Source organism: Schistocerca serialis, chromosome 9 (genome assembly GCF_023864345.2).
Source record: "Schistocerca serialis cubense isolate TAMUIC-IGC-003099 chromosome 9, iqSchSeri2.2, whole genome shotgun sequence".
NCBI lineage: Eukaryota > Metazoa > Arthropoda > Insecta > Orthoptera > Acrididae > Schistocerca > Schistocerca serialis.
Genome location: NC_064646.1, coordinates 168,097,141 through 168,111,599, shown reverse-complemented (window position 1 = coordinate 168,111,599; position 14,459 = coordinate 168,097,141). Strand labels below are relative to the sequence as shown.

General features: G+C 38.5%; 1 protein-coding gene across 1 annotated transcript in view; it reads left to right on the top strand.

The window, feature by feature from the left end:
- Nucleotides 1–13,967, top strand: part of LOC126419201 (snRNA-activating protein complex subunit 3-like) — a 64,984-nt gene extending 51,017 nt beyond the window's left edge. The window contains exons 5-6 of the mRNA XM_050086336.1: nt 1,739–1,846; nt 13,335–13,967. Of these exons, the coding sequence (XP_049942293.1) occupies nt 1,739–1,846; nt 13,335–13,482 (256 nt within the window). The 3' untranslated portion in view covers nt 13,483–13,967. The remainder of the gene's footprint in view (nt 1–1,738; nt 1,847–13,334) is intronic.
- The last annotated feature ends 492 nt before the right edge of the window (nt 13,968–14,459 follow it).

Sequence of the window (14,459 nt, the reverse complement as noted above, 5' to 3'; positions counted from 1 at the left end):
CAAAGGTGTCCACACAAGTGCAAGTATGGCTCAAAAGCCTTCAGGATTTATGGGGAAATAATTTATCCCAAATACGTAAACCCACTCACACGCTCACTCACACTTCAGTATGCCTAGTCACATTTAAACATCTCAGTTCCATCACTTTCTGCAGAAGACATTTTCAGGGGCAAAGGAGACATAGGAAGTTGGTTTTCCAATGTAAACTGTTGAATAAATGTGCATTGTACTTTCTCATCTAATCTAAACTGCTAAACTATTCATTAGTAATCATACAACATACTAAACAAATAAAATAAATCATGATGTCCCCCAACCATTGCTGAAAATCACAGATTTACAGTGACCTGTGCTATGGAACTTCTACACCAGAAGTGTTTGTGTTGGTTGCTGTATTTAGCACTGATATTCACAACTTGTCAAATTTCAGTCCTTCTTTTCTGTTAAAAGTTGTTTTTGTGTGCCTGAACTTCTATGCCTAACTCTGCATCCTAGGATAGTCATAATTGCACCGTAATAAAACCTAGTATTGGAGAATAGAATTTGGTGCTTTATCTGCTAATGTTAATTTTATGCCAGACAGCAATGACCGGTATGTTCTTTGAGGCAAATAGGTGTTGATGCTGGTTTTAGTAATTCCTATGGGCACTTGGCAGTATAATCTGAATCACAATGTAAGTTTCTCTCTACAAATTAGAAGTTATGTACATTACTGATTCTTGAATTTAGTAGCACATCTCCAGCACCTTATAGAGATGACCATGAGAAATGATCAGCTGTTCCAATATTTTCCTTGGAAATTTTCATTGTGAACAATAGGAACAAGTAAAAATTTTAAGGAACCATACTCCTCAGTCAGCCTATAAAGTAAGTTTTTTATGATTTTTTTAAACTAATAGAAGTGATCTGTGTAAACCTTTGCACATTATTTATTGATTCTTGGACAACATTTTCAGAATTTTGTAAGAAATTAAGTCATCGTGAAGCCCCCTGTCCAAGGAGTTAAAGTTGCCCTGTCCAAAATAAGGTGTGACCATGACGGAAGTCCTGAAGTCTGCATTTCTTATCTGAAATCGAAAAACAAACAATTCTCTTAATCTGTGGGATATTGCACGCAGAGTAATGGCACAGTTTTTGAAATTTGGAAAATAATAAAACAGTAGGTGTTTGAAACAGAACTGTAGTTTTGTTATATGTTTTCAGTAAATTAAAATAAAAATTACCCTGTTATTTTATGTGAATGTGCCTGAGGAGTAATTCATCCAAATTTTATTTGAGTTTCTTCATTAGCTTAAAAAAATTAAAAATTGCTTATTTTATAGACTGACTGAGGCGAATGGACCCTTGATGCTGCCAGGTAACAGAATCGCATTGTAAAGAAAGATTATTTGTTACAAATGAAACTGTATATAGTAAATTGAACAAAGAAGAAATCGCGTACTTTTTCTAGCCAAAGTGACAAAAGAAAAAATTGGGATTGGAAACTTCAAAGTTCAGGACAGATGATATTCTCTCTCCAGTGGTGTCAAAAAGTGACAGCTTGTCTCCCAGATTTTACTGTTTCCTGATTGAATTCAGCTTTATTTTGACTCATGTTCAATAATTCCATCAATGAGTGTTAATTCACTGTGTTTAACAAAAATGAGTATTGACCATACGCCCACCTTTCTCACATGATAAACTTCTATTTTACTTTTTCCAAAGATTTTCTTCTGCTGATGTGTCATATTGTTTTCAGACTACTGCATGAAACTGACTGCCTACAGTCAGCAAAGTATCCACTCTATACATCTTTATTCAGGAGGCAGTGTAAAACATGCATGATGTGCCAGAAAATTACTGCAAAGTAAGTGAACATTATTGTGCCTTAAAATTTCTAAGATTTGTTGTTCTACCTTCAGTGTCAATATCTTACATGTAGATGTAAAGGCTCTCTGTCAAATAATCATTTGAGATATGCACTAGGAAAAAACTTCCCATGTTTGATTTGCCCTTCATTTTTCTAAATTGTGTATTCAAACAGCCATATGTAGTACATATGGGGAAATAAATGATACAATAACAATGAAAAATGTAATCAAAGGTGATACAGTGTTTGGGTATGTCAGACATTCCTGGTTCATTTACTTATGTCTCAATGGCTTTTGTTTAGTGGAATGAGTGACTTCAGTAACAAAAACATTTTATTTGCAGTAATTCATTGCTTGATTGATTAATTAGGCATGCAACCTAAAGTTGTGGAATGTTTGTTTAGCTCTATTAAATTTTGCCGTGTTTTAAAGTGCACGTCATTTATGTGGGCGGCAGAGTTTAGGTTCGTTCTGCGCATCTGACGTCAGCCAATGAACAGAGGACGACGTTGCCACATCTCGACTGCAGTGCAGAGCATAGACGAGTGTCTTCAGTTTTAGAAACGTTCAGTCATAAATAAAGTAATAGAACAAAAGCAATGTCTTGATAGCAGACATTCTTTTATAGAAAGTTTGGAAAAAGCATTCTTTATACCAATTGCTTCATATTCTATTAATTAATTAATTAAAGGAAACAAGCAATAAGACTCCTAATTCAGGCGATAGCAAGGAAAGGTGTTTGTATCACTCTCACGAACCGCTTTTTCGCAATAAAGAACAGCGGTAATTGTTTATTTCCTATTGTACTTCGACGAAGCGTGAGTAATTCATAGTCATACCAACAGTGTTTGTCAGTATTATGCGTGACGTGTCATACTCCTCATGGCATTACATGGTCTGACAAGGTGCGTTAGCGTAACGGTTAAGGTGTTGGGCTGCTACGCGAAAGGTTAGGAGTTCAAACCTTATGCGATGCTTAATATTTTCATTATTTAAAAACAATATCGAAGTGCCTTACTTCACGAATTATATTCGTTTGAATGCAATTTTTTGAAATTTCTAGTGCTTTCTCTCTTCATTAACCCTTTCGCTGCTGCAGACACGCGCTCCCCGCATTCCACGCTGTGCGCGATTTTGTCATCACTGTACTGCTCGCCTGTGCAGACACATGGTGTTCCCACTGCTTTGACACACTTATCATTCGATTTAACAAAAACTATTTGGCCCAAAAATTTGATTTTTACACGTCTTCTTGACTGATACCTTCCCCTCATAAATGACTTAATTTTGTTTCGATGTTCAACGCAGTTATTATGCAGCATTAAATGTAGTAAACCATTGCACGAAATTTTGAAGCGTTTGCAGAGGTAGAAGTCCATAGCGTATACTTTCCGTATGGTCGATTTTAGTTGCCACAATGTTGAGAATGAAATGTGGGCAAGATACCTAAATTTCATATAAAATTTACTGTATAACAATATCTCATTTAATTACGACATAGGTGTCGTATGCAATATTGAGAAATATTCTGTCTTTCGCGACTGTAATAAAAGTATTATTTACACCGGACGCGTTTGGCTTTATTTTAAAGCACTTCAATCAAGGAAAGGTATGGCACATACACAATGGTACTCATGTTCTCTTTCTCGTTTTTGTTCCACAGTCGCAGTTTTACCAATGGTACTGAAATATATTCCTCTTCTGCAACTGTAATAAGGGACTTATTTAGACCAGACGCGTTTCTCTCTTTTGAAGCATCTTCAGTGGACAGTATTTTGTCTCCTCCATTGCCAAGTCACCTTTCGTAGTTTTGTGCTGCGGTAACACAATATTCAACGTTTGAGTTGGCAGATCAGTGTTTTAGCAAATAAATGATGTTTGTGTGTGCCACACACAAAAATTATATTTGACATGGCTCAGAGCACTTCACTGATAGACGGTATATTCAAGTCCTAATGTTTTTGTAATTCCACAGTTTTGTTTAATGTATTTTGTCTACTTCCTTTTGATTGATTGAAGTGCTTTAAAATAAAGCCAAACGTGCTCAGTGTAAATAAAACTTTTGTTACAGTGGAGAAAGACGGAATATTTCTCAATATTACATACGACACCTATGTGGTACTTAAATGAGCTGTTGTTATATAGTAAATTTCATATGAAATTTAGGTATCTTGTCCACATCTCATTATCAATATTGTGGCAACTAAAATCGATCATACGGAAAGTGTACTCTATGGACTTTTACCTCTGCAAACTCTTCAAAATTTCGTGCAATGGTTTACTATATTTAATGCTGCATAATAACTGTGTTGAACATCGAAACAAAATTAAGTCATTTATGGGGGGGAGGTATCAGTCAAGAAGATGCGTAAAAATCTAATTTTTGGGCCAAATAGTTTTTGTGGAATCGATTGATAAGAGTGTCAAAGCAGTCCAGTCGGAACACGTGTCTGCACAGGCGAGCAGTGCAGTGACAAAATCGCGCACAGTGCGGAATGCAGGGAGCACGTCTTTGTAGCAGCGAAAGGGTTAATGCGGCCATGGTGGCCTTACTTCATGAACTGCGCTCTCCCCCCCTACACGTAAGCTTGCGAACTATGCTATACTATGGCGCTGCTTCTATTGGCGCGTGTGTCGTGTGCAACTGGCAACGCAGCAATCTCCCGCGTCTGGGCGGGCATGCACGAGCCGCCAAGATAAAAGATTTGAACTATGGTATGTGAATATCAAAAGTACATGACTGTCCCACAATTCAGTTCCATGTTTTATTTTTGATCCATCCCGATTGAGTGGATTAATTTGGCCTTGCTACAGAGGAAAACAGTTGACTACAATCAACCACCCAGATTTTGACTTACTACCAAGCTGTCATCAGATGATATGTTTTAAAGAGAAAGGGAAAGAAGGTAGTAAAATACTACTGTGCACAGTCAACTTGCACATTGTCATGCTAGAGCAGGATCACTCTGAGACTTGTTTCCAGATGTTTTGCTTTGTGCAAGAAAAGAGTGGGGGGAGGAAATTGCTGAATATCGAACTTACCTTCATCCACAACAGTGGTAGTGATGTAGCTACTTGTTGCAAATAATGTGCATACTATTCTCTCCCCACAATTCTCGTTTTTGCTGGGTGGACTTCTCCTAAGAAAACTGTTTCTTCATTTTAGAGTCCGATTGGTACCACTATGTATGTTTCCAGTTACAATATGAAATCTCCAGCATTTGCTGTCAAAATTGGAACACACACAGTTTTTTGCTCAGTAGTTATCAAAACCATTTACTCTGTCATGCAGTGCCAACAAATAGGCTGATCTATTAACTAGATCAGTAGACATTATTACCAGTCATCCAGACAAAAGTTTATTTCATTTTTGAATACATTACATCATTGGCATGCAGGTCATTTGGAAGATGAAGTTACGAAAAGCCTGTGACTTATGTTCCACCCACTGCATTCATTTTCTCCTGATGCCTTGAAATTGTGAAAGAAATGTATATTAATATATGTATTTTAGCACTATTACTGATTCTGTCTTATCCATACAGTAAAACAAATAGTGAGCCATTATAGTAGTAAATTTACTAGCAGTGAGCACCTCTCCAAACTGCATTTCTTGGAAATAAAACAGCAGCAGCATCTTGGGAAGTACCAAAACTTTGACTGATTCTTTGGCACAGATTTTTATATTGATCCCAGATGTTCAGTGAATTAAAATTATTTATAAATTACTATCTATAAACAAAGAAATTTCTTGCTGTCTTTAAGTTGATTTGAATTGACTGTGTATTTGAAAAAGCAATGCACTTTGTGGTTTTTACACTCATAGTACTAGTTGTGTGACACGGTTGTTATGCTGGCAGGATATAACTATTTTACTCCTTGGACTATGACAGCTGAGACACTGTGGGTTGGGGTGATGGGTTTGTAACTCAGTGGCTTCAGGCACCAGCATGGCTAGTGCTGGTGATTGTGTAACAGTGCTGGCAGAGTCATGGGCTTGTCTTCTTGCATAAGCTGGCTGGTACCACTAGAAGATGCCCTGTTCCACAGAATTCCTTTTTGATATGTGAACTGCACATTTGTTGCCACCTATCTGTGGCAATATATGTTTTTCCAGGCCAGTGAAACACAATGCCCTCCTAATTAGGGTGTGGATAAAGCTTTTGGTCCGTGTACCCATTTCAGTGTGGCATATTTGGTACTTACTCTGAAGCACCTGCTGCAGAGGTGACAGAAAGATTTCCTTTTCGGAAGTGTAATTTGCTCAGGTTTGTTAGACTGTCGTGTGACATAAACCACCAAATTCTCTTGTTTTCTATGAATGCTGATTAGGTGGTGAGTGTAAGTCAGCAAGTGACATAGTTAAGGAGTATTCAGACTTTCTATTGTTTGATATTAATCTCCAATCATAAGCAGTTGGAAATCTGTGTGAGCATTGTTAAGTAATTTAAAGTTGCATCAAACGCATGTGTTGAACAAACTACTGAGGACCAGGTATTAGAGTTACTGAAGGTACCTCAGGTACTGTCCTCTCCCTTAGAAACTGTCACCTCTCCTAGAATTAAAAGGTCTATCACAACTCATTCACCTGACTATGAGTGGTGTGTCAGTGGTAGATCTAGGCGGCCTGAACATGGTAGACAGGAACTGGGGAGAACTCGAGGTATTACACCCAACCCCCTAACCAACCATTGAAAATGGAAATCAGCGAGTGATGCAGACTTCACCTGCTGGAAAGCCTGATGTGTTCTGCGATGAGGAAGCAAGTGCAGAAGGATAGAGGTCTGCTACTTCTAGGCACTTGAAACATATGATGATTATTGGCACTCCATAGGGAATTGGTAGCAAGTGATGGGAAAGAGAAAATGAACACTCTGTGTGTACACTTGGAGGCATCTTTCAACATCTTGAAGAGGCTGATGGGTCCCTTCGGATCTCAACTGAGTAGAAGTCGTAAACCAGAACCTTTGAAGGTTCTGTGACATGCTAGACTTACTTTCTGGGCCATGAGAATTAAGGGTCCTTTCAAATGGGTCAGGGGTGCACTACACATCAGAAGGCAGGTGGCTGACTGTGTGTGGCATGTGCACAAGGGTGTTTCAGCTTTGGTGACTCTCCATCTTACTCAGATAATGATTGCTGTAAGAGACTCCAAAGTATTAGTGTAAAACTCAAATAAATGGCCTCCACAGACAAAATAATTAAAATTGTAGTGATAAGTTGCCAAAACATTCACAATGACATGCCAGAGTCTGAAACAGTCATAAAAAGCATTGGAGTTAACATCATTCATCCAAAAAGTTCAGAGACTGATTTTATTTCCGGCATATAGGAGATGTCGGTGCAGTAACTACTGCGGCAGCATGAGCTAACAACTGTAAACAACAGATGTCCATTCAACCATCGGGGTTTGAACAGAAAGTGTTTAAATAGTGGGTGTGCAACTGTGGTGTGTCAGTGTTGGTGTGTAATATGTGGCACATATAACATGTGTGGCACATACAACATAACTTTCTTAGTTGTGGAACACAGCATTTTTCAGGAGCATCGATGATACATCGTGTTGCTTACCTGGGCTGTATATTACTGATGTACTGCTGTAAAGAAATCTTTGTCAACCCATACTATGACCAATCTACTAAATCAGAATAGTAATATTTTAGGTGGATACTGTATATCTGTTGGGTCGGACTGACACAGCACTTCTTCAGTTTTCTTCATATCTAACTGAATCTGAAGGTCAATTTCCAGACATAAGTTCTCTAAAGCAGTAAAACTAAACTTCTTTTTACTAGCAGTTGAATGCATAGAATGTAACTCTTACAGTCCCAGAGTTCTAGTTCGATTCTCAGTGCTCGAATTAAAAAGGGTGTAAGACTGGGATGCAGTGTTTTGTCCCAACTGTTCAATCTATCGAAAAAGATGTGACTGAAATAAAAGAATGGTTCAAGAGTGGGTTTCATATTCAGGTTGAAAGCACATCAATGATATGATTCGTTGGCGGCATTGCTGACCTCAGTGAAAGTGAAGAAGAATTAAAAGATCTGTTGAAGGAATGAACAGTGTAATGGGTATATAATATGGATTGAGAGTAAAACTGAAGAAAGATAAAAGTAATGAGAAATAGTAGAAATGAGAACAGAGAGAATCTTAAAATGAGAATTGGGGATCACAAAGTAAATGGCGTTAAAGAGGTCTGCTACCTTGGAAGCAAAATAAGTCATGATAGAAGAAGCAATGAGGACATAGAAAGCAAAATGACAAACGCACAAAGGGCATTTCTGGCTAAGAGAAGTCTATTATTATCAAACAAAGGCCTTAATTTGAGGAAGAAATTTCTGAGAAAGTACAAGGGTTGTACCAAAGTAAGGTTCCCAATGAGCTACAGCCTCGAGGGAAGGTGCTAGGCTAAATCCGACAACAGTGCCATGCGCAGTGCTTCCCCCACTCTCAAGTCTGCCCATCCGCAATTTGCTACATTGTGCAGTGTTTACTTGGAGCCGTCAGATGTGGAAGTGTTGATCGCCGCTCCCGCAAAGTGCAACGTTCGAGCAGTAATGCGGTTTCTGCACGCAAGGAAGCTACTGCCCCTGGAGATTCATCGACAACTGACTGAGGTTTATGGTGAAGAGTTCATGTCTGTTCAGCACATCAGCAAATGCTTTTGCTGAGGGTCGCACGGAAGTTCACAATGAAGAACGGAGTGGAAGACCGCTGGTTTCGGATGTGATTGTCCGGATCAACAGTGAGCTGCTCAAAGATCGCAGGGTCACTGCCCGTGAACTTGTTGAACGCATTCCTGAAGCTTCCCACAGCACAATTGAAAGAACTTTAACACAAACGTTGGGTTATCACAACAGGTGTGCTCGCTGGGTCCCCTGAATACTGACTGACGGACACAAGTAGCAACGCTTTGACTGTGCTTGCAAGTTTCCTCAACAGTGTGTGTGTGTGTGTGGGGGGGGGGGGGGGGCAGAGGGGGGGGGGGGCAGGTAACAAGGAAAGTTGTTGGACTCTCGTCACAGGTGATGAAAGGCGAGTGTTTCATTACACCCGCAAAACAAACAAACAACCTCATCAGTGGGGTCACATGCTTCCTCATAGAGTTGGCAGGAGATTTCTTCGACTTAGGAATACACTGTCTTCAAAAGTGTGTTGAGAAAAATTGAGACCATGTTGAAAAATAGACAAAAGTGGAAGCTTTTCAACAATGTATAAATTAATAAACATAAACAATGTTTTCTGTTTGTAAAAGATATAGGAATCTTACATTTGGTACAACCCTTGTATGTTTGGAGCACAGCATTTTCTGGTAGTGAATTATGGACTGTGGGAAAGTGAGAACAAAAGAGAATCGAAGTGTTTGAAATATGGTGCTACAGTTGCAGTTTAGGTGAACTGATAAGGTAATGAGAAGGCTCTCCGCAGAATTGGCAAAGAAAGGAACATATGAAAACACTGACAAAAAGGTGGGACGGGATGATGAGACTTGTATTGAGACATCAGGGATTAACCTCCATGGTACTAGAAGGAGCTGTAGAGGGTAAAAACATGAGGGGAAAGACAGAGATTGGAGTACATCCAGCAAATAATTGGGGATGTAGGGTGCAAGTGCTACTCTGAGAAGAAGAGTTTTGTCCAGGAGAGAAATTTGCTGTGGGCTACATCAAACCTTCAGGAGACTGATGACCTCAAAAAAAGCTAAAAAGATTTTCTTAATTCTATATTTATCATCCAATGGAGATGTTATGTAATAAATGTAGAAGGATATTTCAGTATTAAAATTACATCATTTTATTTTTAATTATTGATCATATTAAGCTTTCACAGTAAATTAAAATTTGGTACAAAAGTACAAAACATCAAATAAAAAATGGAGTACTTTCTATTTATGGTGATTGATATGTGTAACTAGTTTCATTTAACAATAAGGCATTTCACATGTCTGTATAAAATTGAAGTCACTTTCACTAGCCTCTACATCTGTATCTTGAGAACTTTCAGAACTGTCACTGAAATTATTGTCACTTTCTAAAAGCAGCTGCTCAATCTCCGAATCTAATAAACGACTTCTTTTCGCCATTGCAAAAGATCACTCATTAACGTGGGGGTAAACACAGACGAAAAAGTGCAAATTAGAATTTAGTATTTGTTAATTAACACTTCCATTTGATAATAAATATAGTGTTTAAATAAAAGTAAAAAAAAAAGATTGCTACTAATGAAAATCAGGCAGGCAGCTGTGTGATTACAAAACTTACATGCTGCAAACTCTGCTACTGGCAACACTTGTTTATTGGTTTGAAATGTTTTTATGAAATGTGTTTAATTCAGTTTTATTTTTAAATTTTCCAGTCTTCAAAAGCATGTTTCTTTTTTATATTAAATATTGTGGCTTACACCATTAGAAAATTACTCTTCAAATCCTGTAAGTACGAAGAAAGGCCGGTTGAAGATGCCAGCACGTATACCTTAAAAAGACTTATTAGCTTGATGGTGAACATTACAATGAATCCTCTGAGGACTCAATGAATGAAACAATAGTGAACACTTAAACTATGAAAAAATTGTTTCCATACTTTCCTGCATATGTTCTGAAATGAGTTAAGGTGTTGGGTATGAAATATAAAGTTCACATGTAGCTCTTCATGATTTGTCTAGTGATATTGAGCAGCAAGTACAAGAGTTGGGCAAAAATATGGAAACACCACAAGAAATGGATGCTTGAACATAAATGCAGATGCTAGCCAAGCCTGCAGTTGACACTATTGTATTCAACCATGAATGGCACAAATGGCCTCAGTTGTAACTGTCAGTTGTTCTCGGAACTGTTTGGTGTGGTTATGAGCGCACTATGTAAAAGCTAAGTGAATTTGAACATGGGTAAGTTGTTATGCTTGTATGTTGGATGCTTCCGTAACTAAGGTAACCAAAGTGTTGGGTGTTTCAGAAGGCACCATATCAAAGATTTATGCCGGATACAGGGAAACCAGAAAAATATCACCCTCTAAGGCACAACATTAATGAGGACTGTGATAAAAAATAAGAGGATGACAGCTGCAGAAGTCACTGCAGGACTGAATGTCGCACTCACGAAGCGTGTGGGCACCAAAACAACAAGAAGGGAGCTCTGTAAGCTGGGAATTGCAAACCCACACATCAGTGATGCAAATGCCTGTAATGGGAAAAGCCATGAAACCTGGACTGTGGAGCAGTGGAAGAAAGTTGCTTGGTTAGAAGTCCTGTTTCATACTGTTTACAATTTCTGGCTGAGTTCACATCTGGCGTACTCCATCCAAAGCCTACAATGCAGATTGCTTGCTGCCAAGATAGAAACATGGCACAGGTATGGCGATGATTTGGGCCATATTGTGATATTCGATGGGCCATGTGGTTCTCGAATAGATTTTCAGAAAAGCTTTTGTCCACATACCTGCGTGGATTTTGAAAGCATCGCTTGTGCGAAACTCAACTTGCCCTTTCCTCACATGATATTCTGTGGACCATAGATGAAGGGTAACAAGCAAGTACAAGCTTATGGAGTAGATTCCCAGATATGTGAGTGCCTCAAAGAATTGTTAAGTAATAGAACCCATTACATTGTCTTTGACAGTGAGTGTTCCTCAGAGACAAGGGTATCATCAGGAGTGCCTCAGAGAAGCGTGATAGGACCGCTGCTAGTCTTTATATATATATAAATTATCTTATGGACAGGGTAAGCAGCAGTCTGCTGATTTTTGTTGATGATGCTGTGATTTATGGAAAGATATTGAAGTTGAGTGATTGGTGGTTACAAGATATCTTACACACATTTTCTAGTTTGTGTGATGAATGGCAACTAGTTCTAAATGTAGAAAAATAGAAGTTCATGCAGATGAATAGGGAAAGCAATTGTGCAATGTTTGAATACCATATGTGCTGCTTGACACACTCTGTCGCCTCGATTAAGTGTCTTGGTGTTACGCTGCAAAGCGATATGAAATGGAACAAGCATGTAAGGACTTTAGTAGGGAAGGTGAGTGGTTGACTTTATTTTATGGGGAGAATTTTGGCAAAGTGTGGGTCACCTCTAAAGGAGACGATGTGTAGAACACTAATACGACCCAGTCTTAAGTACTACTCAAGTGTTTGAGATGCCCACCATGTAGATTAAAGGAAGACATCGAAGCAACTCAGAGGCAGGCTGCTAGATTTGTTACCAGCAGATTTGATCAACATGTAAGTGTTATGGAGGTGCTTTAAGAACTTAAATGGGAGGCCCTGAAGGAAAGGCGACATTCTTTTTGAGGAATATTATTGAGAAAACAGGCATTTGAAGCTGACTGCAGAAAGATTCTACTGCCGCCAACATACATTTTGCATAAGGCCCGCAAAGACAAAATATAGAAATTAGGGCTCATACGAGGGAATATAGGCAGTCATTTTTCCTTTGTTCTATGTGTGAATGAATGGAACAGGAAGGGAATTAACTAATAGCAGTAGAAGGTATCCTCCACCATTTATCATACGTGGATTGCGGAGTATGTATGTAGATGTGCTTTACAGGGTCGAATTACTGCCAACAATTATTCGACCACTTTGGCTGATCAGGTCCATCCCATTGTACAATGTTTGTACACAAGTGGTGTTGCAGTGTTGTAAGATCACAAGTTCCTGTTCACAAAGCTCGCATCATCCTGGGCTGGTTTAGTGAGCACAAGGATGACATGTCACATCTCCCCTGGCCACCAGTCACCAGATCTCAACAATATTGAGCCTTTGTGCTCTGCTTTGCAGAGAAGCGTGCGTGGTAGCTGGCCACCTTCGTTGTGCTCTGCTTTGGAGAGAAGCGTGCGTGATAGCTGGCCACCTTCATCATTGTTACGTGACCTTGCCTCTATTTTGCAGGAATTATGGTATACGATTCCTTTCAAAACAATACAAGACCTTGTGTTTATATATTCCTAGATGACTGGATACTGTTTTGAATGCCAATGGATTTCCTACACTGTATAAGACATGGGAAGTATTGTGTTTTGGTGTTCCCATGTTTTTGTCCACTGCATGTATCACATGTCACTGCTTTTCCAGGCTGTCATTCTCTGCGTCTTCCTGGGTATTCTTTTTGTTACTACGTGGACTTCCATTCTGACACTGTGTAACTGTGTAGCTGATTTCTCCTCCACCCTTCCCCGCACTAGAATTCTCCCATGCCCTTCCCAATGTCATATTGTCATGACATGGGTTACGTGCAGCATCAACCCCGACTCCTCACTCTACCTTGAGGTGTAAGCTTTTGTTACAGAAGTCTTAGCATTGCATGTTAAGTTAGAAAAATCTAATAATAATGAACAGTTTGAGCTGCGAAAGTTTGCATTTTATGATGATGTCATCTGTGGGGCCAGACTTTGTTTGCTGCAGTTTGTTTTTCATTTTATTAAGTTTCCTCTTTTTTCATGTGTAGTTCATGAAACTCTGTGATCTGATTACATTCATTCTTTTCAGATGGCTTGTCCGGGAATGCGATCGTCTGGTGTATGATACAACCTACCTCTGTATTACTTGTTTTGAATCTTTTCTTTACCTAAGTGGCAATAAAGTTGGAGACTTCAAGGCATATGTTTATGTTGATAGAGCATCCATTCTGGCTTGACAGTGCTGCATGAATATGGTAATAGGTGTCACTGTGTTGTTCCTTGTAATTTTCACAGAATTTGGAATGTTCTTTTGTGTAAGTTATAAAATATGAGTTAGTGTTGGAAAAACTAGTAACTGAAACAGTTCAGATTTCAGATATTATAAGAAGAATCCATCATATGTATACATTGTTTGTCAGATGTGGCTGTGAAGCTTGCAACTAAGCAATCATAAGATTGGGTTGTGTCTGCTGCCATATGATATCAGTCATCTGCAGATAAGTGTTATTGGCTGATTGTAAACTTAATGTGACTACACTTTCAAATATGGAGTGTACCTTTGGAACTGTTGCTTTTTCCTTCATTTTAGTATAATGTACTTTACAGAAAAGTTACGGAAAAAACACTGTACAATGAACTTACTGTTGGAGTATTTTTCATTTTCTTGTAAATAATGTAAAACCATATTATGCTCATAAAATAAACTGAAATTGTCTGTGAAGTGTTAGAATTATCTAGTTGTGAAATGTTTTGTATGTGAATTATTACCTTGACAGTTTGAAGTTTCTTCAACCATATTGTCTTTTTCCTCTCTCTCTGTCATTCTCATGTATGTCATCAAAATCTTCACTGATTCTGTTCTCTTTGAACGAGCCAGTTATTCAGCAGGTCTAGCCTCTCATGGCAAAAATAAACAAATATCCAGACAGGCATTTTTCAATGGGAATATTATTGTGTTTCCTAACATCTTTGTCAAATATTGTTCTTTTTTCCTCACTTCGTGCTGTAAATATGTAACATTTTGCACCAAAATTATTAATGTCTGTGTAAATTACTAAAGATACTCTAATAGCTCACATTCAGTCTTGCATTATTTCGTTGAGTTCTCATTTTATAAATGCTTTTAGTTTTGGCATCATCTCTACTTGCTTCTTTCTGCTTGCGTGTTGAGAGGAAACTGAGAGGGATTGGAGACCTGAGGGATAAATTAATG